General features: G+C 43.4%; 1 protein-coding gene across 9 annotated transcripts in view; it reads left to right on the top strand.

The window, feature by feature from the left end:
- The first annotated feature begins 302 nt into the window (after window positions 1–302).
- MYBPC1 (myosin binding protein C1) overlaps window positions 303–25,635 on the top strand; it is a 166,863-nt gene continuing 141,530 nt past the window's right edge. For 4 of the 9 annotated variants that reach the window (XM_063927821.1, XM_063927820.1, XM_063927824.1 and 1 more), the window contains exon 1: window positions 306–511. In XM_063927821.1, the coding sequence (XP_063783891.1) occupies window positions 487–511 (25 nt within the window). In that variant the 5' untranslated portion in view covers window positions 306–486. Of the gene's footprint in view, window positions 512–25,635 lie in introns of all 9 variants that reach the window. The other 5 variants (XM_063927825.1, XM_063927823.1, XM_063927818.1 and 2 more) reach the window with 4 other exon arrangements.

Below are 25,635 nucleotides of genomic sequence, written 5' to 3'. Positions count from 1 at the left end.
AGTTTAGCCTGTTTTTGTATCCACTTTAATCACTTGATACAAAAGACCAACACAGCACAGATTATCAAGTGCTACAGCAGGTAGTCCAAAAGAGCTTTCATAGTGAAGGATGCTGTGTGCCCTTTAACACCATCACTGATTCCTATCCGTATGTGTGAGCAGCTGAATTTAGAAGCTCAGAGATGTTCTCATCCACCACATGAGATGTAACAAAGATTCTTTCCAAAAGCTAAGAGGGCAGACCGTTCAGACAACAGATGGGAGAGTTCCCATAACTGTCAATTTCCCAAACATTTGCATAGTAAAGAGAGGAGGTGCTATCTGATTGATATGTCAATGCTGTATATAAACTGGAGGAATTCCTCTCCCCCTCTGTTCTCAAGCTGATCTTCATCTCTGTTGTGTGTCTACCTGGCTGCTGCTGCTAAACTGGTTTTGTTTTGTGGAAAGTGCAATACTCTTTGGGAATAAAGAGTTATTGACAAAATGCCAGAACCAACCAAGAATACAGGTGAGTATCTGTGGATTATTTGCCACATTTAGCAGTCTAGCAAACAGATGCATTTCAATTAATATATACTGTAGCAAAAAGAATGAAATGCTAGTGATGCTAAGTCCTTGATAATGCTGATGCTTTGAATAAATGGATCCAATATAACGTATATAACACAACCATTTTATGCATGAAGCTAATAAAATAATACATACCATTGTTGTGAACCCTGTCCTTTATTAACCCAGGCTTACCTGTTTTATACTGTGTGAAATAAATGAGTGAAATACTGTACTGTATGAGGTCTCACAGCATCTCTGACCATTGTATCACACCGTTGATTATATGTATAAGCTCAGACAGAATGGGGCTGCAAGACTTTCTTGTGATCTTCACAGGACTACTTGCTCAGTGATCTCTAGTTTTTAGCTCACTGGACATGAGAAAGACATATAAGCACATATAGACATGTATTGTAGAAGGTTACAGTATCTGACTTGTGATGGAACTACATCCTATTGTTACATTGCATAGTCTTTATGACTGTTTTTGTTTACTGATACTAGTAATAAGGATGTTATATGTCAAACATGTCCATTCATCACATTATAAACTACATCATACGAACACTACCACACAAGACATATAGCACCATATCAATGATTTTATATACTTGTATAGCGTGAAGATGTTTGTTTCCAGTCCTTGATTTTATTTTTATTCATAAGTAATATTTCACAAATGCTGATTATTTTTCCTAGATAATTGCTCAGCTATAGCCATGGATGGCACCCCAACTCCGTGCCCAATAGCTACATGTCTCTGCAACACAGGAAGGCTGTACTTTTAGGTCATTTACTAACAAAGTGCAAAAGCAAACATCTGCAGTAACCAATAGCAACCAACCAGATATTTGCTCGTATTTAGCATGTACTAGATTAAATGGTTGCTGATTTAATCTAGCAATCATTTAATCTACCCCCATAAAATAACCCCCAACAAATTTCATTCAGCAATAGTTTTCAATATATAGCATCAAATATATGTTTTCAGAATATATAATTTTCTCTATTGAATTCTAGACAAGGTGGGTATATTGGAACATAAACAGAGCATATGAAAACATGTTCTGCATAAAAAAAATGATGATGCATATACAGTATATATACTATTGTTCAAAATAATGTCACCAACAGTTGCTATATAAAGCTGCTTTTTTCAGTTTTATTTATATATATTCTGTACAAACATCTTATATGGTATAAACATATAATAATGATATATAATATAGAGTCATGAGCAATTACTGCAATTAGTGGAATAAAATATGGCTTTTGCTGTTTGCTTATTGTTTGGTAAATAGTTTTAAATATACTCTGTATGATGTGCAGTGATATTTCAGAACATGCCACTGACAATATCTTCCACTGCAAAGCATTCCAGGAGATTATTTCAGAATCCTTATATCCCACATTGGAACTTTAAAAATTCAGCTCCAGCTTTATGACGCTGAAAATATCTGTAACAGGCAATCTCTTGGCACACAATTCTGACCAAACATAGCTAGGCTGATCACTATCATAAATGTCTTAACATTGTTCATCACATAGGGGTACATTTACTAAGCAGTGATAAGAGCAGAGAAGTGAGCCAGTGGAGAAGTTGCCCATGGCAACCAATCAGCACTGAAGTAACATCTATAATTTGCATACTATAAAATGATACAGAGCTGCTGATTGGTTGATGGGGAAATATCTCCACTGGCTCACTTCTCCGCTCTTATCACTGCTTAGTAAATGTACTCCATAGACCTGTAGTGTGGCGATGTTCATGTACTGGTTTAATAGTGGTGATGTTCAGTGCATTTCCCAGCAGGAACAAGCAGTAACAAGAATGAACTATGATAGAATCAGGAACGATATTCCTGAAACTGTCCTGGGCCAAAAAAGTACTGGTAATGATCATATTCATATGTAAGTCCTTATTTTATAGGCAGATTTTTGTATAGACCAGATCAGGACAAAGTGTATTCAAATAAAAAGGTCAACTTCACCTTTTTTGCACTTTTTTGCAGATTGACCTTTGTAGCATTGCATGCTAAAAAGTAAGGAAAGGTCGTTTTAAATGTAGTGTTTAATCTTAAAGACCTTTTGCAGAATTTGGCTAAATTGAAAATTACAGTAACCCTAAAATATATGAGTATTAACATCAATGGTGACATTTACAAATATCCCATATAATAAAATGCTAACACTGCTTCTCACATCTCTAGGGAGAATTCAAGTGTTTTGCACCCTGGCGGCCACTGGATGTCGCCTGACGGAGCAATTCAAGTGCTGCAGCGTTCAAGCGTACAGCCGTTGGTGCTGACATTACTGTTATGTTCCGTCATTTTGATGGGCTGGTAACTAGTAGGCAAGTCATTCAGGATATTGTAATGTGAGGATATGGGGATATATGAAGTACTTGAAAAGAAAACAGAAATGAATAATGTGCCTTTGATTTGACAAGTCTCACTATACCATGCAGAGTATTCCTTCTTTTAATAAGTGAGAGCAGCCATGCTTTTACTTGTGATGCAAAACTGACTGCTATCACTAAAGGCTCTTCATTGCTCATAGAGTCCATCTTCTGTGGGCACCTATGACATTGCCTTAGTATAATAATGTATATAGGTGGTCATTCCGAGTTGTTCGCTCGTTATTTTTTTTCGCAACGGAGCGATTAGTCGCTAATGCGCATGCGCAATGTCCGCAGTGCGACTGCGCCAAGTAAATTTGCTATGCAGTTAGGTATTTTACTAACGGCATTACGAGGTTTTTTCTTCGTTCTGGTGATCATAATGTGATTGACAGGAAGTGGGTGTTTCTGGGCGGAAACTGGCCGTTTTATGGGAGTGTGTGAAAAAACGCTGCCGTTTCTGGGAAAAACGCGGGAGTGGCTGGAGAAACGGAGGAGTGTCTGGGCGAACGCTGGTTGTGTTTGTGACGTCAAACCAGGAACGAAACTGACTGAACTGATCGCAGATGCCGAGTAAGTGTGGAGCTACTCAGAAACTGCTAAGAAGTGTCTATTCGCAATTCTGCTAATCTTTCGTTCGCAATTTTGATAAGCTAAGATTCACTCCCAGTAGGCGGCGGCTTAGCGTGTGCAAAGCTGCTAAAAGCAGCTTGCAAGCGAACAACTCGGAATGAGGGCCATAATGTATAATTACAATGTGCAATGTGCTACAATAGTTCATATTATAATATGTAGCACATGGTAATTTATTTTAGTTATTGAAATGTAAATATATATTGCCTGCATACTCCCCAAACTTGGGAACAAACACAGCGGTAAAACAAAATGGATATTGGTTTGGTGCCAAAGGGTTGTTTGAATATGAAATGGGAATAAATGTAAGATCGAGTGAATTGTGTAGAGTGGTGTGGTACAATACAGGGTAATTGTTAAGCTTGAGTGAACATTCGAGTTTGAAGGATTGAAGGCAAGGGAAAAGTCTGGTTGTCCAAGGGAAGGAATTCCAGAATGGATGCCACCAGAAAGACTTATAACCCAATGAGAGGTGTTTTTCTCAAAGTGATGGGTTCAGGCTGTGAGATATTATAAGTGAGTTTTCTCAATGTCTTTGTATATGAGTAGAAGTAGTTATACTAGATTTGGTGAAGTGTAGGTAACTAATGTCAGGACTGAGAGATCGGAGCAGCAGTAAGAACATTCTGCAATGGGAATTAGTCTAATTGTTCCATTCAAAGCAGGCTGCATGAACCAAAATATGGTTAGAGAATACAAGTAAGAATATGGATATGGTGAATAAGTACAGTTTCTGAGTCAAAGATAACACCTACACAGTGAGTTTGAAGGGTAGGGTTCATTGTCATGCTGCCAACAGAATTTATGTTAGGTAGGTAGCTTATATTAGCAAGTTGAAATTTATTTAGCTAAATTATAAACAATTGAGCTTGACACGATGAGAGAACATCAGGACAATGTAGGATAAAGACACTCAGTAATAGGGGACAACACATATGGCGAAAAATCAGGAGAGAATATGCAATAAGAGAAATGGCATAAATACAGAAAAGCATAAGTTATTGGATTTAGGGGGACATTTACTAAGCAGTGATAAGAGCGGAGAAGTGAGCCAGTGGAGAAGTTGCCCATTGAAACCAATCAGCACTGAAGTAACATCTATAATTTGCATACTATAAAATGATACAGAGCTGCTGATTGGTTGATGGGACAACTTCTCCACTAGCTCACTTCTCCGCTCTTATCACTGCTTAGTAAATGCCCTCTTAGTCTTGTGTTACTCCTGCTGATAGAGCTAACAGAAAGAAATTGAATCCAGAAAAACAACTCAGAAAGACTTTTTATTATTATTATTATTATTATTATTAGTATTATTATTATTAATATTATTATTATTATTATTATCCTTTTTATGTCACTACAAAGGGTCTGCATCTCCTTTTGCAGTACATAAAAAGAAGCAGCGCAAACAAAACAAGAAAAAAGGGGAAGAAACAGATAGTGCAAAACATTGCAGAACATGGGGTGCAGGATATATTACCACTACTGCATATACAATCATAATACCTACAAAACAAGGAGGGGTTTTCAGTTGGGCCGAGAGGCGGCAGTCACTGGCAGAATGAATTGGGCAGGTGGCATTGTGGAAGTAGATTAAATTGTTGTAAGGCTGGGAGGAATGGGTGAGGGCTTTATAGCCATAACATGTCAGGCATGTACTAAATAGGGTAAGGATTGCGGTGGACAGACCTCCAAGTCCTGACGTAGTGAGGATCAACCTAAATATTTACTTTAGTGCAGTCTTGCGGGGTATTAGGAATGAATGTCTATGAATAGTATCCAATAGGTTATGCAAGGAAAGAAAGCTTGTGGGGCAAGCATTGGCAAATCTTTCAAGAATCTTGAAGGGATATGGAGATAAGAAATGGGACATAGGCCTGTATGTAATAGACTGCGATTTGCAGGTTCCAGTGTGATTTTGGTGAGATAGCTGCTTGATTTAAATTGGCTATTAAAACCTGATTCTGCTTTAAAACTAATTGCTACAGCAAGTCGCATTACATATGGTTGTGTCTATGTTACCTTCGTGCTCAGGACCTAGAAGTGACAAAACGAGAGGACAGGAGAGAACTTCCGCCCTTACAGCACCTAAATGTTTTCTTCGTTCTCCGTTAGATTGGGGTAATTTTTTTTTTCCATGCAGCATTGGACCCTCGCAGGCTCTCCACACTTTACTATTCCAAATAGATTGTGACATGGACCCAGGGGTTATGGGAAAGGTCCTCTCCATGAAGGTAAACTAGACGCTACCCATTACATATGGGCCATCATCTTAGATGATGTGTGTGGGTCAAAATTAGTTTCTTCTCTTCTGAACAGGAGCAATAACTGCATGTTGAAGAACAATGCAACAACTGCAATGGAGACAGAGAGAGATTATCGATCATAGTTAAAGTGGGGAAGAGCACATGATCAGGATTGGTTTACTGTGTTTCTGAGTGCATATGGTCAAAAAAATAATAATATTAATAATTTTACTTATACAGTCACTCTTGTGGGTGACCTCAATTAACCTTGTGGTTAGCCGCAGACCGCAATTTTCCCACCATTAACTATAATGGAGAACCGTGATCCTCCATTACAGCCAGTGCGCTCCGCCTGATTGACAGGCCAGGAGCGCACAGCCAATCAGGAAAGTGCCATGACGTGGTGCTCCCTGATTGGCTGCCGGGTCCTCTAGTGACAGGAGTTATGGGGGGTCCTGGAATGGAACCCCTTTAGTGGCATGGATCGGGTTTTCCGTTTTTATTTTTATTTTTTTAACCCTGTGGATGCCTACTTGGAAAGAAGAGGACCAATCTTCACTGGATAATAGGTGAGTATTTCGTTTTTTTTTTTTTTTACAGGTACACCAATGGATACTACTAGACAAGGGGACCGATGGGCTCCATGGGACACTAGGTCAGTATGTGTGAGTGTGTAAGTGTGCATGTATGTGCAAATAAATGTATACTTTCACGGTGTGTGTGTTTTGTTTTTATTTGGGTATTTCTTTTGTTGTGGAACTACAGGTACCAGCGAGCCCATTATTTCCCCACATGCTGGTACTTGTGGTTCTCCAAGTACCAGCAAGCAGGGGAGACTTGCTGGGACTTGTAGTTCCACAACAAAGGACAATATTCTTTATTTTTACACACTTTTAAAAGCTATCAGCCCCCCATCCACTGTCCAGGGATGGGGGGTGGCTTGCCTCGGGTTTCGCACCTGGCCCTTGGGTGTCTGTAGGGGGGACCCCTTGATTTAAGGGGTCCCCACTCCCCCAGGGAACCTTGGCCAGGGGTGACTAGTTGGGTGGAGTGATGCTTTGGCCGCAGGGACCTATATAAAAGTGTCCCCAGCTGCGACATCACCTCCCTGGCTAGTGGAGCCCGGTGCTGGTTTTAAAAATATGGGGGACCTGGTTTTGTCCCCCGTATTTTTGGAAATAGGATCGGCCCAAGAGCCTGGTGCTGGTTGTCTAAATACTGGGGGACCCGGTTTTTCTCGGTATTTAAACAACCAGGACCAGCTCAAAGAGCCCGGTTGTTGTTTTTTTAAATTTCAACTCTTTCTATACTGTACACAATGAAGCCCTGCACGGATCTCACTGATCTGGCCAGGCTTCATTGTGCTAAGTCCGGCAGTGTTTTATTATTCTCTTCCGTAAAACACTGCCGGCATTATGAATTACACCAACATTGGTGAGATTGAATTGAAAAAACACGGTAGTTTAGTAAATTACTGTGTTTTTTCTTAAAAAGTTGCATTCTCACACCGTCGACAGAAATGAGAATCTTAGTAAATATACCCAATAGTAAGAACATAACACGGGGAGAGATTCAGAGATGGACGCAGCCGTGCGTCTGTAAGCAGCGGCCATGTCCATGTGGTCTGCGCACACCCACCGGCTGCAGTGCATGTGCGTGACCCTTGTCCTTGTAGCCGCATCCTGGAGGGCTGTTTGGGAAAGATAGAGAAATAGAGGAAGGGGTTCAGTTACCCGTGGCAACTCCTGCTATTCCCCCATGTGAAAACAGTGAATGGGGGAGTGAGGGTGAGGTCAGGGGACTTACTGTTGTATAAGAAAGTGTATAACACTTCTGCTGCGCCTTTCCACACTTGATCTCCCCACACTGGTGTCTTAATATAACATTGCAGTGACGTTTAGAAAGGTCAGCATGAGAGAGTGTTTGTAGGGAGAAATAAAAGGGAATGGTAGATAATAAGGTACCTTTGTGGGCCGGTGTACAGTGCAGCCTTGCCCATGTGTCTCTGGGAATGAAACAGATTCCTGCCGTGCACAGCAGGACGCTTAGAACTGAACGTACTGTACATTTCACATTCGCTTTCTCAACAGTGTTCACTGTTGAGAAAGCGAATGTGAAATGTATGTTCCGTTCTAAGAGTAGGATCAAATGATGACAAGTTGCTAGTAGGTTAAGCACATTGTTTGGGAATAAGTATGCCATTTTATATACGATCTTGACAATGAAGTCCTTAAAGAAGAATGAACAATCTTGGGCAGTGATGGTGGTTGGGGAGGGGGTTGGTTTGGGAGGCTTGAGAACAGATTTCAATGTATTAAAGAGGCATTTGGAGTTTGAAGTTTGAGCTTGCACAGATATAAGCGATATAAGAATAACTTACTATATATTGTAAGTTATTTGACAGTGTCCAGAGTATTTCAGTAGCATGGAAGGTAGTTGTACAGATGTTTCCTCGGTATTGGTATGAGATCTGGTCAAGATCCTGACATTTAAACTCTCTCCACTACCCTTCTAAACCTATTCCTCCCTTACTGCAGCCTAACCCTAATCTCCCCCATTAGTGCCTCAACCTAACCCCCCTTTCTGCAGCCTAACCCTAACCCTCACCCCTTAGTACCTTAACCTAACCCCCTCAGTGGTGCCTAACCCTAACCCCTCCTCCCCGCAGCCTAGCCCTAACCCCTCCAGCCTAACTTTAGCCCCACCCCGTGCAGCCAAACCCTAACCCTCCCAGCCATACTTACCTTCCGGTGTTAAAATCCTGACCTGTTCTGGATTCCTGCGTCGGTGTTCTGATGGGTGTCGGGATTCCAGCTTCTGTATTTCGCCTGCCAGTATCCTGAACTTATATAATTTCCTCATACACTGTTGCTAAAGTTGTGACAAATAACCACTCTCAGCGTGCCAGGCAACTTGACCATGCTGAGTGTCTTTCTTGCTTAAAATGTGTGTCTTATTCACATAAATCAAACAACTAGGAGTGACAAAACATCGCTGGCTTGCACAGATCCATTTGATGTGCAACATTTGTACATCTCTGAATCGGCGGTGGAACCTTGTGTTGAGCACTGGTATGACAGGCTACCACAAAGTGTTTGACATCTTGACGAACTGTAGGCCACTAATAGTCTCTGAGGACTAACTCCAAGGATTTCCTCATACCTGCATGAGCGGTGAAGAGTGATGAATGTACCCACTGGAGTAGCTTTGCACGAAGTTCAGGTGCCACAAAGTTTTCCCTGGCAGAATCTTGACCTTGCCGGTCACCACTATAAAAGCAAGTAGGATTCAGAATGGGCTTATCCGTCCTCACTTTATGTTCCTCAACAGAACTGAATGCTCTAGACAAGGTGTCAGCTATAACATTTTTGGTAATATAACAAGAAGAAAGGGGAATGGAGGATAACTACCGCACTAGAATAATATTTGTATAATTTAAAAATCCATTTTAATACTCCATGTTATAATCACGTTAAATCCAATGCAGTGTGGGGGTGCTGCCACAAGCAATATTGTTGCCAATATGGATTTGAATGTCTCAAACAAAAAAATAATTGGTCTTGTGGCGCACCGAGAGAAAAATTATTTATATATATATATATATATATATATATATATATATACCCAATGTGTCTGATATGATTAATTAAAATTAAATTTTTTAGTAGAATTCTAATAAAAGTTAAATTTTAATTAATCATATCAGACACGTTCTGTCTTTTTCTATAAATGATTTTTCTCTCCGTGCGCCACAATAAGAACAATTATTTTTCTCTGTGTGACAGGCAATAACCAGATTGAAGCAATCAAAGAGCAACGACCATCTGGACTTGGTTCAGTGAGCAGTTCTTTTGGTCGGTGTAAACTGTCACCAGGAATTTTGCCTCATTCAACAGATATTGCCACTCCTAAAGGCCAGCTTGATGGCTATTAATTCCTTATCTCCAACTGCATAGTTGTTCTCTGGAGCCAAAAACTTGCAGGATAAGAAGCCACAAGAGTACAATTTACCCTCTTTATCTTTCTGTGACAGTAGCGCCCTGACTCCAAACTATAGAGGCGTCCACCTCTTGGTCACAATTGGGTTCTCTCAGAATGGGTGCGGAAATGAAACACTGCTTTAGCCTGGCAAATGCTTCCCCTGCATCAAAAAACCATACTTTGGTGTTTTGATCCTTTTTGGAAAGGGCAGTGATGGGAGCTGCAATAGATGACTAGTTCCTGATGAATTGCCAATAAAAGTTACAGAAGCCCAGGAAGCACTGTATTGCCTTCAACCCAACCGGATGAAGCCATATGACAATGGCGGAAAGTTTTTATGGGTCCAACAGGAGACAAGAGCCTGAAATTATGTATCCCCAAAACGTTAAATAGTTTTGGCCAAAGGAGCATTTCTGATAAACTCGGAGTCGAGACAGAACTTCACAGACATGCTTGCAATGAAATGCAATATCCTTGGAGAATATCAGGATGTCAACAAGGTTCTACTACATACTGGTATAACAGGTCTCCGAAGATGTGATTCATGTACTTTTGGAAAACAGAACAGCAGTTGCGTTGCTTAATCCAAAAGGCGTGACCATCAAAAGTGACCATCAAAAGTGTGGAAGAGTTTTCCATCCATCCCCAGACTGGATCCTAGTCAGATTATAACGCCCGTGAAGATCTAATTTAGTAAAAATCTTTGCCCCTTTTATTTGATCAAAGAGCTCAGAGATCAAGGGTAAGGGGTATCTGATGTTCATAATAATCCCCGCCAAACTTTGTGGGGTTTGGAATTCGTAATGGTGCAGATGCACCAGCAGCTGGAGCAGGCACCACAGGAGGTTGTGCTGACTGTACTGGAGGTGACCAGAGGTTACCAACTTGCTGCATGGCACTGCATGATCTGAGCCTGATCTCTCTCTTGCTTCTCAACTCTTTTGAGGAGATTCTCCAGCAGCTCACGTGGTGAGGGGTTACCAGCAGCATCGATTTTGGGTATTCTATCACAAAACCACGGGTGGATTTGGGATGCGAGCCTGAACCATGGGATTGGCAGAGACCCAGAACTGAGACGTGGAGTCTAAACGTGTCAGTGGATTTCACCAAGGACCCTCACAAGAAGGTTTGGACTTCGTTGTGCCCAACATGCAGGTCACGTCCCTCAGTCTGGGTTCACAGGTACACAAGTTGGTAGCACGGGAGCAGACTCAGGAGTACACAGAATGGCATGTAGATACAGGAATGGTAAGCAGGTTATCTGGAACTCGGACAGAACACAGAGAGTAGTGATAGGATAAGAACAGGCACTGTAATGAAGTACAGCAAGATGGAGTACAGTACAGCACTGGGAATAGTAACGTTACCTATACTCTTGTACTATACTCTTAGTATCGTATTGAGAACCTATACTCTTGCACAAGAACAGTCCCCTGAACTTCCTTTTATAGCTGGAGATTTGAATTTGGCGCCAAGTGTCACTTCCAATCTTGGTGTGTTTGGCCCTTTAAATTCAGTGCTTGTGCGGTGCATGTGCCCCCTGGGAGCTGCACACTCGGAAGTACACAGGAGCGCAGCCAGGGAGAGAAGACACTGGCAGCCCTGGAGCAACTGCTGGCCATTGCCTTGCAGGAGTCTTTGTGGACCAGCGCCACTGGGCCTGGTAATTAAATTCCAGGTTCCGATGTGCTGTGACAGTAACGTTGTATGAGACAGCATTATCCACATGTTCCCGCCACCTGCTCTGCTCAGGCAGAACAGAAGCCCAGAGCCGAAGGCTGTGATCAGCCTGTGTGTCTACATAGACCACAGGCTGATCACTTACGTGCAGGCTGCCTGCTTGGCTTCTGCTCCCTGCTGCCTGCCTAATGCTTTCCACTGCCTGGCTCCTGTCACCTGCTGCCTGATCCCCCCCCCCCCTTCCCCACCACTGCCTCTGCCCTACCCCGTGCTGCTGCTTTAGCCTACCTGCACCTATATTTGTAAAGCATAAATAAAATATATCTTACATGCACTGGAGGGGGCTGAGCAGTGGTTTTCTCACCAGCAAATCAGCTGATGTGTGTGGTCAGCTGGGATAAAATAAAGTGCCAGCTGGCACTTTCAGTGCGTCCCAGCTGAAACACACAGCTGATCTGCCAGACAGAGAGGAGCTCACCGCTCAGCCCCCTCTAGTGCATGTAAGGTGGGTGGGGTAGAGGCCGCAGGGGGGTTTCGGGTAGCGGGTGCTAGGAGCCGGCACTGGGGAACATAACAGGAGGCAGCGGGGTCACGAGACCAGGGCAGCTGTTACAGCAGACAGCAGGGGACACGAGAGGAGGCAGCAGGGACAGGAGCCGGCAGTGGGGGGCACACAGATCGTTGTGTTTTTTACTGAAAAATACAGTGATATGTGTATGAAGAGGCTTCACAGGGACAGAGCTTTCTTGCAAGCTGTCCCTACATGCAATAATTGATACATCCCTGCGAGTTTGGGCAATATGATCACATCTCATCTGCAACTGTGATATGGATTGTGGTGAATATGCTCCTAAATGTCCTTCTTTTGAATGGACCAAATTCTCCCACTTTACTTTCCTTGCAAATTATTTCTCATTTTGGATGGATGTGAATATCTGTATAACAAAAGAATTATCACTGTTTCATAAAATAGTATGGGCTCTTGCTGCATAATAATATTATCACTTGTATTTTTATTTTTTTATAAGGCATCTGAAAGTTTCTGCAAGTGCAGAAATAAAACAGAGGGTACAGCACTCACTCACTACTTGTGAATGGCTGAGGCACAAAGAAGGTATTATAGGATACAGTGAAGAGGTGAGCTCCAAATATTTGAAGTTGGGAGCGAGTCTGTTAAGCTGCAGTAAGAAGTTCCATAAGAGGGTACAGTAGCAGCATGGGATAAGTGTTGGAGGCTGGAGTGAGAAGTGGTCATCAAAGGGGATCAAATGCATAGGACAGAGGCAGAATGAAAAGGCCAAGCAGGAGTGCATTTCATGACATGATCAGAGATGTCTAAAGCAGAGACACAGGTGAGGGCTTTAGGTGAACCGCTTAATATGATATCTGGAAGTAATAAGGAGCCAGTGTAGGATTTAACCAGGGGTGAAAGGAAGGTCAGTCTCACCACTGCATTCAGGGCAGAGGGAAGAGATATGCCAGGGATAGGATAGGCCAGGCAACTGGAGCTTGCAGCAGTCAGGGCACTAAATAATGACAAAATGGTCAAGGTTTTCCATAACATCCTGAGCAAGAAATGGGCATATTATAGCAAAGACTGGAGGGGAGATGAATCAAAGCTTGGAGAGAGATACATTGGAGAGAGGTAAAGTACCAACCATTTGAAAACATGTGTATGGCTAATTGTGCTAATTAAAAACAAAAAAAACAAGTGCATATTGTGACTGAATTTAATTTTTTTTATTTTTCTACACTAAGAAAATATTTTCATTTCATTGGTAATACCTTCAGTTTAAACACAGTACTCACATAATATTAGAATAAAAGAAAGTGCATAAAACCATATATGTACTGTACATCTTGCCCTTCCCAAATACAGTTGTTTACAACAAGAGTACAGTACACTGTGACCTTTCCACAGCAATTTTACTTTATTTGCACGATTTGGTGTATATTAGATGCATTTGACCAATCAGACCAATCAGCCATTAGCATCATCTCACATCTTGCACCAGGGTCATGCCTGCAAATTATGTCCCTCCAGATAGGTGCATTTGTATTTATTCCGATGGTCATCTTAGGTGCATTTAGCTTCAACACATCCTCCACATAAAATTAGGCCCATCACGATGACAGCATAATGATGATGATGACCTGACACCCAGCTGGCCACATCATCTGCCAAAAATCAAAAGTATTAAACTTCTATTTCTATTTCCTTCACAAGCTTGTGCAAATTCTCAACTTTTACATGTATGCAGCAGAGACATTGGGACTGATAGGGTAGGGGGTGTACACACTCACATGACACTGGCCACACAGACACAATACTTGTCATAGTAACATAGGGGGTCATTCCGACCCGATCGCTCGCTGCAGTTTATCTCAGCACAGCGATCGAGTCAGAACTGCGCATGCACCGGCGCCGTAGTGCGTCGTTGTTGCCTAGAGATCGCCTCTGCCTGATTGACAGGCAGAGGCGGTTGCTGGGTGGGAGGGGGCTGGACGGCGGCGTTAAGCCGATGTTTAGGGGGCACAGTCCGGCTAATGCAGGCATTGCCGGACCATTGGGGGGGGGGCCACGGCGGCTGCGTGACGTCACACGCAGCCGATGCGACCCGTCAGCGAAGAGGTTCTCCCGGCCAGCCACAGGAGCTGCACTGGCCGGGAGTTACTCCTCAAATGCAAAAGCATCGCCACTGTGCGATGATCTTGCATTTCTGCGGGGGATGGGGGGGGCGGGGGGGGGGGGGGCAATGACATGCGGGGTGGACAAGCCCTGTGCTGGGCATCCCCCCCACATGTGTGAGTGCCTGATCATAGCTGTGCTAAATTTCAACTCGGAATGACCCCCATAGTAACATGGTTTCTGAGGTTGAAAAAAGACAATTTGTCCATCGAGTCACACCCCCTCACAACAGACCCTTGATCATTTTCAGCCTCAGGCCCAAAATGGTCCTTTTTCTGGCTTTGGGAGCATGCATTGGACACATCATTTATCAGGTCGCTAGCTAATGGTCTTGGCATTGCAGGAATTTTATCCTCTTACTTCCCCACTGTTTAATTTCTTTCCACCATCTTTCTCCCTTCCCCATCTCTCCCTCTTCCTCCTTTCTCTCTTTTTCCCCCTCCTCCCATGTATTTCTATCCCTCATTATCCTATCTCTCTCTCTCTCTTCCCCCTCTTCCTCCGATTTTTCTTCTTCCCATATCTCTCTCCCACCTCCTCTTTGTCCCATCTCTCTCCCCCTCTTCTCCCATGTGGAGTGCCTGTTTCAGATTCTTCCCCTGGAGGAGAGATGTGTGTGTGTGGGGGGTCCGGTTTGAGACCTCCTCCCGTGATGATAGGGGTTGCCCGGTTCGGTACCTTGACCAGCGGGGGAGCAGGATGTAGTGTGAGCAAGGAGGAGCCCGGTTCAGGACCTTCTCATCTAGTGGGGGTAGAGAGAGAGACTCTGTTTGCTGGGAGGATGAGAGAAACTGCATCTGCCAGGCAGCCAGAGAGAGTTGGAACGGGAGGGAAAGGGTGGTGCCACCATCCAGCTCCTCTCTTGTCACCCATGCTAGTCTAAAACACACACACACACACACACACACACACACACACACATATATATATATATATATATATATAGGTCCAATAAGGCTCGGCGGTCCCCAATAATAAACCAACATGCTGCGTTCGTTTGCTCAGATAAACACTATATATACAGTGGTGCCGAGGGGGGGGGGGGGGGCAACGAGTACTATTTATCGGGGCCCAGTAGGGGCTTAAGTATCCCCCTCCTTACCTGGCAGCAGCAGCTGCAGCTCTTCTCCTCAGCCCAGCATATGCTGCTACGCTGCTATGTGCTGGGCTGCAGTGTGGCCAGGGAGGCAATTTAAGTACTATTTTTTCTTTATTTTTTTCTAAGTATGCAGGGCCACACCTCTCATGATTAGGCCATGCCCCCTGAAAATTCCTGGGCCAAGCCAGGCTCTCTGCTGCCCTGTATGTAGATATATATATATTAGAGATGAGCGGGTTCGGTTCCTCGGAATCCGAACCCGCCCGAACTTCATGTTTTTTTTCACGGGTCCGAGCGACTCGGATCTTCCCGCCTTGCTCGGTTAACCCGAGCGCGCCCGAACGTCATCATGACGCTGTCGGATTCTCGCGAGGCTCGGATTCTATCGCGAGACTCGGATTCTATATAAGGAGCCGCGCGTCGCCGCCATTTTCACTCGTGCATTGAGATTGATAGGGAGAGGACGTGTCTGGCGTCCTCTCCATTAGAATAGAGATAGATAAGATAGAGAGAGAGAGATTGTGCAGAGTCGCAGACAGAGTTAGTTTACCACAGTCAGTGACCAGTGCAGTTGCTAGTTAACTTTTATTTAATATAATATATCCGTTCACTTCTCTCTGCTATATCCGTTCTCTGCCTGAAAAAAAAAACGATACACAGCACAGTCAGTCACACAGTGTGACTCAGTCTGTGTGCACTCAGCTCAGCCCAGTGTGCTGCACAGTCATCAATGTATAAATTAAAAGCTTATAATTAATTGTGGGGGAGACTGGGGAGCACTGCAGGTTGTTAGCAGGAGCCAGGAGTACAATTATATTAATTAACAGTGCACACTTTTGCTGCAGGAGTGGTGACCAGTGCCTGACCACCAGTATAGTATTGTTGTATACTACTAATATCTCTTTAAATATCAACCAGTCTATATTAGCAGCAGACACAGTACAGTGCGGTAGTTCACGGCTGTGGCTACCTCTGTGTCGGCACACGGCAGGCAGTCCGTCCGACCAGAATTGTATTATTTATTATTATATACCTACCACCTAACCGTGGTTTTTTTTTCATTCTTTATACCGTCATAGTGTCATCCTAATTGTTACGAGTATACTACTATCTCTTTATCAACCAGTGTACAGTGCGGTAGTTCACGGCTGTGGCTACCTCTGTGTCGGCACACGGCAGGCAGTCCGTCCGACCAGAATTGTATTATTTATTATTATATACCTACCACCTAACCGTGGTTTTTTTTTTCATTCTTTATACCGTCATAGTGTCATCCTAATTGTTACGAGTATACTACTATCTCTTTATCAACCAGTGTACAGTGCGGTAGTTCACGGCTGTGGCTACCTCTGTGTCGGCACACGGCAGGCAGTCCGTCCGACCAGAATTGTATTATTTATTATTATATACCTACCACCTAACCGTGGTTTTTTTTTTCATTCTTTATACCGTCATAGTGTCATCCTAATTGTTACGAGTATACTACTATCTCTTTATCAACCAGTGTACAGTGCGGTAGTTCACGGCTGTGGCTACCTCTGTGTCGGCACACGGCAGGCAGTCCGTCCGACCAGAATTGTATTATTTATTATTATATACCTACCACCTAACCGTGGTTTTTTTTTCATTCTTTATACCGTCATAGTGTCATCCTAATTGTTACGAGTATACTACTATCTCTTTATCAACCAGTGTACAGTGCGGTAGTTCACGGCTGTGGCTACCTCTGTGTCGGCACACGGCAGGCAGTCCGTCCGACCAGAATTGTATTATTTATTATTATATACCTACCACCTAACCGTGGTTTTTTTTTCATTCTTTATACCGTCATAGTGTCATCCTAATTGTTACGAGTATACTACTATCTCTTTATCAACCAGTGTACAGTGCGGTAGTTCACGGCTGTGGCTACCTCTGTGTCGGCACACGGCAGGCAGTCCGTCCGACCAGAATTGTATTATTTATTATTATATACCTACCACCTAACCGTGGTTTTTTTTTTCATTCTTTATACCGTCATAGTGTCATCCTAATTGTTACGAGTATACTACTATCTCTTTATCAACCAGTGTACAGTGCGGTAGTTCACGGCTGTGGCTACCTCTGTGTCGGCACACGGCAGGCAGTCCGTCCGACCAGAATTGTATTATTTATTATTATATACCTACCACCTAACCGTGGTTTTTTTTTTCATTCTTTATACCGTCATAGTGTCATCCTAATTGTTACGAGTATACTACTATCTCTTTATCAACCAGTGTACAGTGCGGTAGTTCACGGCTGTGGCTACCTCTGTGTCGGCAGTCGGCAGGCAGTCCGTCCATCCATAATTGTATTATTATTATAATATATACCACCTAACCGTGGTTTTTTTATACCACCTAACCGTGGCAGTCCGTCCATAATTGTATACTAGTATCCAATCCATCCATCTCCATTGTTTACCTGAGGTGCCTTTTAGTTCTGCCTATAAAATATGGAGAACAAAAAAGTTGAGGTTCCAAAATTAGGGAAAGATCAAGATCCACTTCCACCTCGTGCTGAAGCTGCTGCCACTAGTCATGGCCGAGACGATGAAATGCCAGCAACGTCGTCTGCCAAGGCCGATGCCCAATGTCATAGTACAGAGCATGTCAAATCCAAAACACCAAATATCAGAAAAAAAAGGACTCCAAAACCTAAAATAAAATTGTCGGAGGAGAAGCGTAAACTTGCCAATATGCCATTTACCACACGGAGTGGCAAGGAACGGCTGAGGCCCTGGCCTATGTTCATGGCTAGTGGTTCAGCTTCACATGAGGATGGAAGCACTCAGCCTCTCGCTAGAAAACTGAAAAGACTCAAGCTGGCAAAAGCACCGCAAAGAACTGTGCGTTCTTTGAAATCCCAAATCCACAAGGAGAGTCCAATTGTGTCGTTTGCGATGCCTGACCTTCCCAACACTGGACGTGAAGAGCATGCGCCTTCCACTATTTGCATGCCCCCTGCAAGTGCTGGAAGGAGCACCCGCTGTCCAGTTCCTGATAGTCAGATTGAAGATGTCAGTGTTGAAGTACACCAGGATGAGGAGGATATGGGTGTTGCTGGCGCTGGGGAGGAAATTGACCAGGAGGATTCTGATGGTGAGGTGGTTTGTTTAAGTCAGGCACCCGGGGAGACACCTGTTGTCCGTGGGAGGAATATGGCCGTTGACATGCCAGGTGAAAATACCAAAAAAATCAGCTCTTCGGTGTGGAGGTATTTCACCAGAAATGCGGACAACAGGTGTCAAGCCGTGTGTTCCCTTTGTCAAGCTGTAATAAGTAGGGGTAAGGACGTTAACCACCTCGGAACATCCTCCCTTATACGTCACCTGCAGCGCATTCATAATAAGTCAGTGACAAGTTCAAAAACTTTGGGTGACAGCGGAAGCAGTCCACTGACCAGTAAATCCCTTCCTCTTGTAACCAAGCTCACGCAAACCACCCCACCAACTCCCTCAGTGTCAATTTCCTCCTTCCCCAGGAATGCCAATAGTCCTGCAGGCCATGTCACTGGCAAGTCTGACGAGTCCTTTCCTGCCTGGGATTCCTCCGATGCATCCTTGCGTGTAACGCCTACTGCTGCTGGCGCTGCTGTTGTTGCCGCTGGGAGTCGATGGTCATCCCAGAGGGGAAGTCGTAAGCCCACTTGTACTACTTCCAGTAAGCAATTGACTGTTCAACAGTCCTTTGCGAGGAAGATGAAATATCACAGCAGTCATCCTACTGCAAAGCGGATAACTGAGTCCTTGACAACTATGTTGGTGTTAGACGTGCGTCCGGTATCCGCCGTTAGTTCACAGGGAACTAGACAATTTATTGAGGCAGTGTGCCCCCGTTACCAAATACCATCTAGGTTCCACTTCTCTAGGCAGGCGATACCGAGAATGTACACGGACGTCAGAAAAAGACTCACCAGTGTCCTAAAAAATGCAGTTGTACCCAATGTCCACTTAACCACGGACATGTGGACAAGTGGAGCAGGGCAGGGTCAGGACTATATGACTGTGACAGCCCACTGGGTAGATGTATGGACTCCCGCCGCAAGAACAGCAGCGGCGGCACCAGTAGCAGCATCTCGCAAACGCCAACTCTTTCCTAGGCAGGCTACGCTTTGTATCACCGCTTTCCAGAATACGCACACAGCTGAAAACCTCTTACGGCAACTGAGGAAGATCATCGCGGAATGGCTTACCCCAATTGGACTCTCCTGTGGATTTGTGGCATCGGACAACGCCAGCAATATTGTGTGTGCATTAAATATGGGCAAATTCCAGCACGTCCCATGTTTTGCACATACCTTGAATTTGGTGGTGCAGAATTTTTTAAAAAACGACAGGGGCGTGCAAGAGATGCTGTCGGTGGCCAGAAAAATTGCGGGACACTTTCGGCGTACAGGCACCACGTACAGAAGACTGGAGCACCACCAAAAACTACTGAACCTGCCCTGCCATCATCTGAAGCAAGAAGTGGTAACGAGGTGGAATTCAACCCTCTATATGCTTCAGAGGTTGGAGGAGCAGCAAAAGGCCATTCAAGCCTATACAATTGAGCACGATATAGGAGATGGAATGCACCTGTCTCAAGTGCAGTGGAGAATGATTTCAACGTTGTGCAAGGTTCTGATGCCCTTTGAACTTGCCACACGTGAAGTCAGTTCAGACACTGCCAGCCTGAGTCAGGTCATTCCCCTCATCAGGCTTTTGCAGAAGAAGCTGGAGGCATTGAAGAAGGAGCTAACACGGAGCGATTCCGCTAGGCATGTGGGACTTGTGGATGCAGCCCTTAATTCGCTTAACAAGGATTCACGGGTGGTCAATCTGTTGAAATCAGAGCACTACATTTTGGCCACCGTGCTCGATCCTAGATTTAAAGCCTACCTTGGATCTCTCTTTCCGGCAGACACAGGTCTGCTGGGGTTGAAAGACCTGCTGGTGACAAAATTGTCAAGTCAAGCGGAACGCGACCTGTCAACATCTCCTCCTTCACATTCTCCCGCAACTGGGGGTGCGAGGAAAAGGCTCAGAATTCCGAGCCCACCCGCTGGCGGTGATGCAGGGCAGTCTGGAGCGACTGCTGATGCTGACATCTGGTCCGGACTGAAGGACCTGACAACGATTACGGACATGTCGTCTACTGTCACTGCATATGATTCTCTCAACATTGATAGAATGGTGGAGGATTATATGAGTGACCGCATCCAAGTAGGCACGTCACACAGTCCGTACTTATACTGGCAGGAAAAAGAGGCAATTTGGAGGCCCTTGCACAAACTGGCTTTATTCTACCTAAGTTGCCCTCCCACAAGTGTGTACTCCGAAAGAGTGTTTAGTGCCGCCGCTCACCTTGTCAGCAATCGGCGTACGAGGTTACATCCAGAAAATGTGGAGAAGATGATGTTCATTAAAATGAATTATAATCAATTCCTCCGCGGAGACATTGACCAGCAGCAATTGCCTCCACAAAGTACACAGGGAGCTGAGATGGTGGATTCCAGTGGGGACGAATTGATAATCTGTGAGGAGGGGGATGTACACGGTGATATATCGGAGGGTGAAGATGAGGTGGACATCTTGCCTCTGTAGAGCCAGTTTGTGCAAGGAGAGATTAATTGCTTCTTTTTTGGGGGGGGTCCAAACCAACCCGTCATATCAGTCACAGTCGTGTGGCAGACCCTGTCACTGAAATGATGGGTTGGTTAAAGTGTGCATGTCCTGTTTTGTTTATACAACATAAGGGTGGGTGGGAGGGCCCAAGGATAATTCCATCTTGCACCTCTTTTTTCTTTTCTTTTTCTTTGCATCATGTGCTGATTGGGGAGGGTTTTTTGGAAGGGACATCCTGCGTGACACTGCAGTGCCACTCCTAGATGGGCCCGGTGTTTGTGTCGGCCACTAGGGTCGCTAATCTTACTCACACAGTCAGCTACCTCATTGCGCCTCTTTTTTTCTTTGCGTCATGTGCTGTTTGGGGAGGGTTTTTTGGAAGGGACATCCTGCGTGACACTGCAGTGCCACTCCTAGATGTGCCCGGTGTTTGTGTCGGCCACTAGGGTCGCTAATCTTACTCACACAGTCAGCTACCTCATTGCGCCTCTTTTTTTCTTTGCGTCATGTGCTGTTTGGGGAGGGTTTTTTGGAAGGGCCATCCTGCGTGACACTGCAGTGCCACTCCTAGATGGGCCCGGTGTTTGTGTCGGCCACTAGGGTCGCTTATCTTACTCACACAGCGACCTCGGTGCAAATTTTAGGACTAAAAATAATATTGTGAGGTGTGATGTGTTCAGAATAGGCTGAAAATGAGTGTAAATTATGTTTTTTGAGGTTAATAATACTTTGGGATCAAAATTACCCCCAAATTCTATGATTTAAGCTGTTTTTTAGGGTTTTTTGAAAAAAACACCCGAATCCAAAACACACCCGAATCCGACAAAAAAAATTCGGTGAGGTTTTGCCAAAACGCGGTCGAACCCAAAACACGGCCGCGGAACCGAACCCAAAACCAAAACACAAAACCCGAAAAATTTCCGGCGCTCATCTCTAATATATATATATATATATATTAGCATTCATTCTAGCACTCTGCACCTAATCAGTGAGAAGGGCGTATTCTAATTTTTAAAAGCAACATTTTAGACGTAATGTAAAGCTACAGCTGCTGTAGTGATACATATATATGCTGTATCCCCAGAGATTTGTGTGCAGTCTCCTTAATGGGCCTTATATGCATTTTTTTTTTCTGAGACGGCTTCCTCACAATATGGCTCCATCAGCCACTCTAGCTGACTCTGTGGGACCATAATTTAACTCTGTGCCATAAGAAATGTGGCTGTGACAGAGATAGGAAAACATGCAGAGATGTGGTCTAGTATATCATTTGCTACTGTTACAGTATGTCTCAGATCTGAAGCCAGTGATTTCTAGATACCTCATTAGGAGGACCTCGGGTTTACATCCTGTATGATTGGTCCAAAATCTGTATACCTGGGATGTGATGATTGACATGCACCAACAAAGTAAAATTAGATGATCTTTAAAGTAAGTGCATGTGTGCCAAGGGCAGCGCCTAACATAATCATTATTTTAGTTACTGCAGGTAACATCTCCAGTCATAACAAATTATATATGATCGATAGATAGATAGATAGATAGATAGATAGATAGATAGATAGATAGATAGATAGACAATTAGCTCCACAACGTTTCCCCCTTGGTTTTTGACCATTTTATTTTTCCTTAAAAAGTATTCTTGAGGGGAAAAAATACAGAAAGCTAAGGACGCTAATACTTCTTTAATACATACCAGGAAATTGCTGGGTCTATCAAGCTGGCAAATTCACAGGTCTCAGCCTCACCTGGTAAAAACACAGGGTCATAGTTTCCTTTCACACATACCAAAACCCGGGTTCATGCGCGTTCACATGCAAAAACCTGGGTTTTGAAGTGTGTGCGTAAGGGCTATTAATTGTGCTGTCTCATTTTAAGCCTGTGCTTTTATGGATATTCAAGAACAGCTAATAATAATAATAATAATTTTATTTATATAGCGCTCTTTCTCCAACAGGACTCAAGGCGCTTTACAGACATCAAAAACAATGCACATAATACAGAGGATTTAAGTAATACAGCAATAGATAAGTCACACAGATATAAAAGAAAATCTTAAGCACACAGAAAGCATAATGCAGGATTGGTGTAGGCATTTTGGGTAATAACTTCCAAGGGTTGTGTATTCCACCCTCACAAGGTACCAGGTGCGGCAGCCATCTTGGGGCGAACAGCGTAGGATTACCCAGGGTGGAATAGTCTACCCCTAGAAGAGATGACACAAAATGGGGGTGTTTTCTGAGTCCTAAAGTTCAGAGTAAGGTTCCAAGAAAACCACCAGCTCCATGTATTTTTCTTCCCATCCACAAGTGTACCAGATGAGGCAGCCATGTAATACCAATGGTGGTATGCAATCAGGTCAGTTTTTTTGGTCTAGGCGAAAAAACTGGACTTTTCGCTATTTTTAAGGCGGATGAGGATTTGCCCTATTCAATAGCAGGGCTGTTTTTTCACCTAGGTGAAAAATTCAGCAGGAGCAAAAAACATGTGGATTGGCGAATCCACATGTTTTCTCACCTGCGCTGGCAAAAACATTGGCCGTTTTCAACGATTTTGGGGCATTTTTCGCCAATGCCTTTTCACTAAAAAAAAAGGTAAAAAGGCATTGGTGAAAATTTCCCTAAAAAACAGGTGAAAACATCCTCAATTGAATAAGCAGTAGGTTGAAATCAATAGCTCAGAGATTGCCACAGCTAATTGCATACCCCCTAATAATAATGCAACATGGATACAATTCAACTGAACTTAGAAGCTGGAAATAAAAGTAATAACAAATATGTGTAATAAACTGCAAAGAGGGACATTGGGACATGTCCCAAATTGTGTTTTCCTCCAAGTAAGTGGTGATTTTTAAGTATGACATTGAAATGTATCACAATTCCTTAATAAATACACAAGTCTTGCTGCAGATGGCAGTTGGTCTTAACGCCTATTACCCCATTAACAATCACATTACATGCCTCACCTTATTGAATTGTTTTATAATCTCTTCACAATCTCTAAGAATACTGAATTAAATTCCTATTATACAGTACAATTATAATGGATAAGAGGGAGATTATGTGTTACAAGAAGAACTATTCCTTTTCAAGGACCTCAGATAGCCCCAATTTTAAATTTTTAGACAGTGCTGATTTCCAACTGAAGGTATTTTATACCTTAATAACAGGAACACATATTACAAGTTTGTTAGGGGCCATTTAAACAGTGAATAACTTAAATATTTTCTTACTTAATAAGATTTAAAGTGGGAGATTCAAATGTTTGAAAAGTCGGTTGGGTGTCTGTTTTTTCCCTGTCTATTAGATAGGAAAAAACAGACACCCAACTGACTTTTCAAACATTTGAATCTCCCCCATTGTGTTCATTTTAAAAAGGGTTGTCATAGGGACAGATTGAATTAGCAGTAGGGTTTTCCCCTCTGCTCTGACCTATCCGATTATTGCCGCTACCCCACGCGGAAAACCCCAGAGCGTACACTTAATGCTAATTTTTCCATACAGCATTAAGGAGCTGCAATGAATAATCTGCATCAATTGCACCCTCTGGGCTCACCACATGGGGTAATCGATAGAGTATGGGCATTTAACACGGAATCTATGGGTTATTATCGTGCATTAACCACAGGGAGTTGCCGAATAATAGAATAAATCCAGGCATCAACCTGGAGCTTTAGCCGGACGGTAAACATCGTGGCTAACTGAATCTGCCTCATTGAATAACATGTTGAAATTAAATATTTATTTTATTTGGATTAAAGATATCCATATGAAGAAAAATAATGCATTTCGATTTTGACCTGGAATTTTTGCAAAAGTACTGCAATGTCATACAGTACATTACTCTCCAGCAGTACAGACATTTTTATTATTAGTGTATGTATAGTATGTGTCTATTAACTAACAGGGCCTACAGTATGTTGTCATGCAAAAACATAAATTTAGATGTCAGTGACATCTAAGCTCATGTTCCTTCATGCTGACAAGTGTCCTCGTGTCGTATTAGACTATGGACTTTGAGGGTGATTCAGACCAGATCGCTGCTGCGCATTTTCTCACAGCGGGCGATCAGCAATAGACTGTGCATGCATATGCACCGCAATGCGCATGCACTTTAGCAAACAACAGGCATCGCCGGTCAGCAGGAGTTCCTAAGTGTTTTCAGGGAGGGTATGTGACGTCAGCTTCGGACCTGATAAGCCTGTTCTCATCGCACTGTAAGTCCTGGGCTGCGCACAGACTGCACACAGTGTTAAAAACATTAGATGGTGAGTGAGGTGCGAAATGATTTGAAACTGTCCGCTGACTGAGGGATTTTTTAGCAGCTTGGTGTACACTTGCATGGCGAATATACACTCCCCTTGGGCGGCGACTATCTGATAGCAGGATAGTGGTCAATGTTATGGCTTTTTTATTGCCTGGGAGTACAGAGCGCCCTCTCCCAGAGGAAAAACAAATGTGTTACAGTGCAAACATAATTCAGGGACCTGACTGGGCTACCTACTCATAAAAGGACATGATTTTTATGGTACACATCACTTTACTCCTTTTGGATTGTCTAATAACACTTTATATGTTAAGGAACAGAAGTTGACTAATATCGATATAAAGAAATCACTCTAGTAGACAAATAAGACACATAAAAAAACTACTGCAATGTAATATATACATGAGGTACAAACTTGTAGTATTTTAGAAGAAAGACTGGAAACATCTAAATATCCACTGA

The sequence above is a fragment of the Pseudophryne corroboree genome, chromosome 6 (genome assembly GCF_028390025.1).
Source record: "Pseudophryne corroboree isolate aPseCor3 chromosome 6, aPseCor3.hap2, whole genome shotgun sequence".
In the NCBI taxonomy this organism is placed as follows: Eukaryota; Metazoa; Chordata; class Amphibia; order Anura; family Myobatrachidae; genus Pseudophryne; species Pseudophryne corroboree.
Note: the sequence above shows the minus strand (reverse complement) of the source record. Positions and strands in the feature narration are given on the sequence as shown.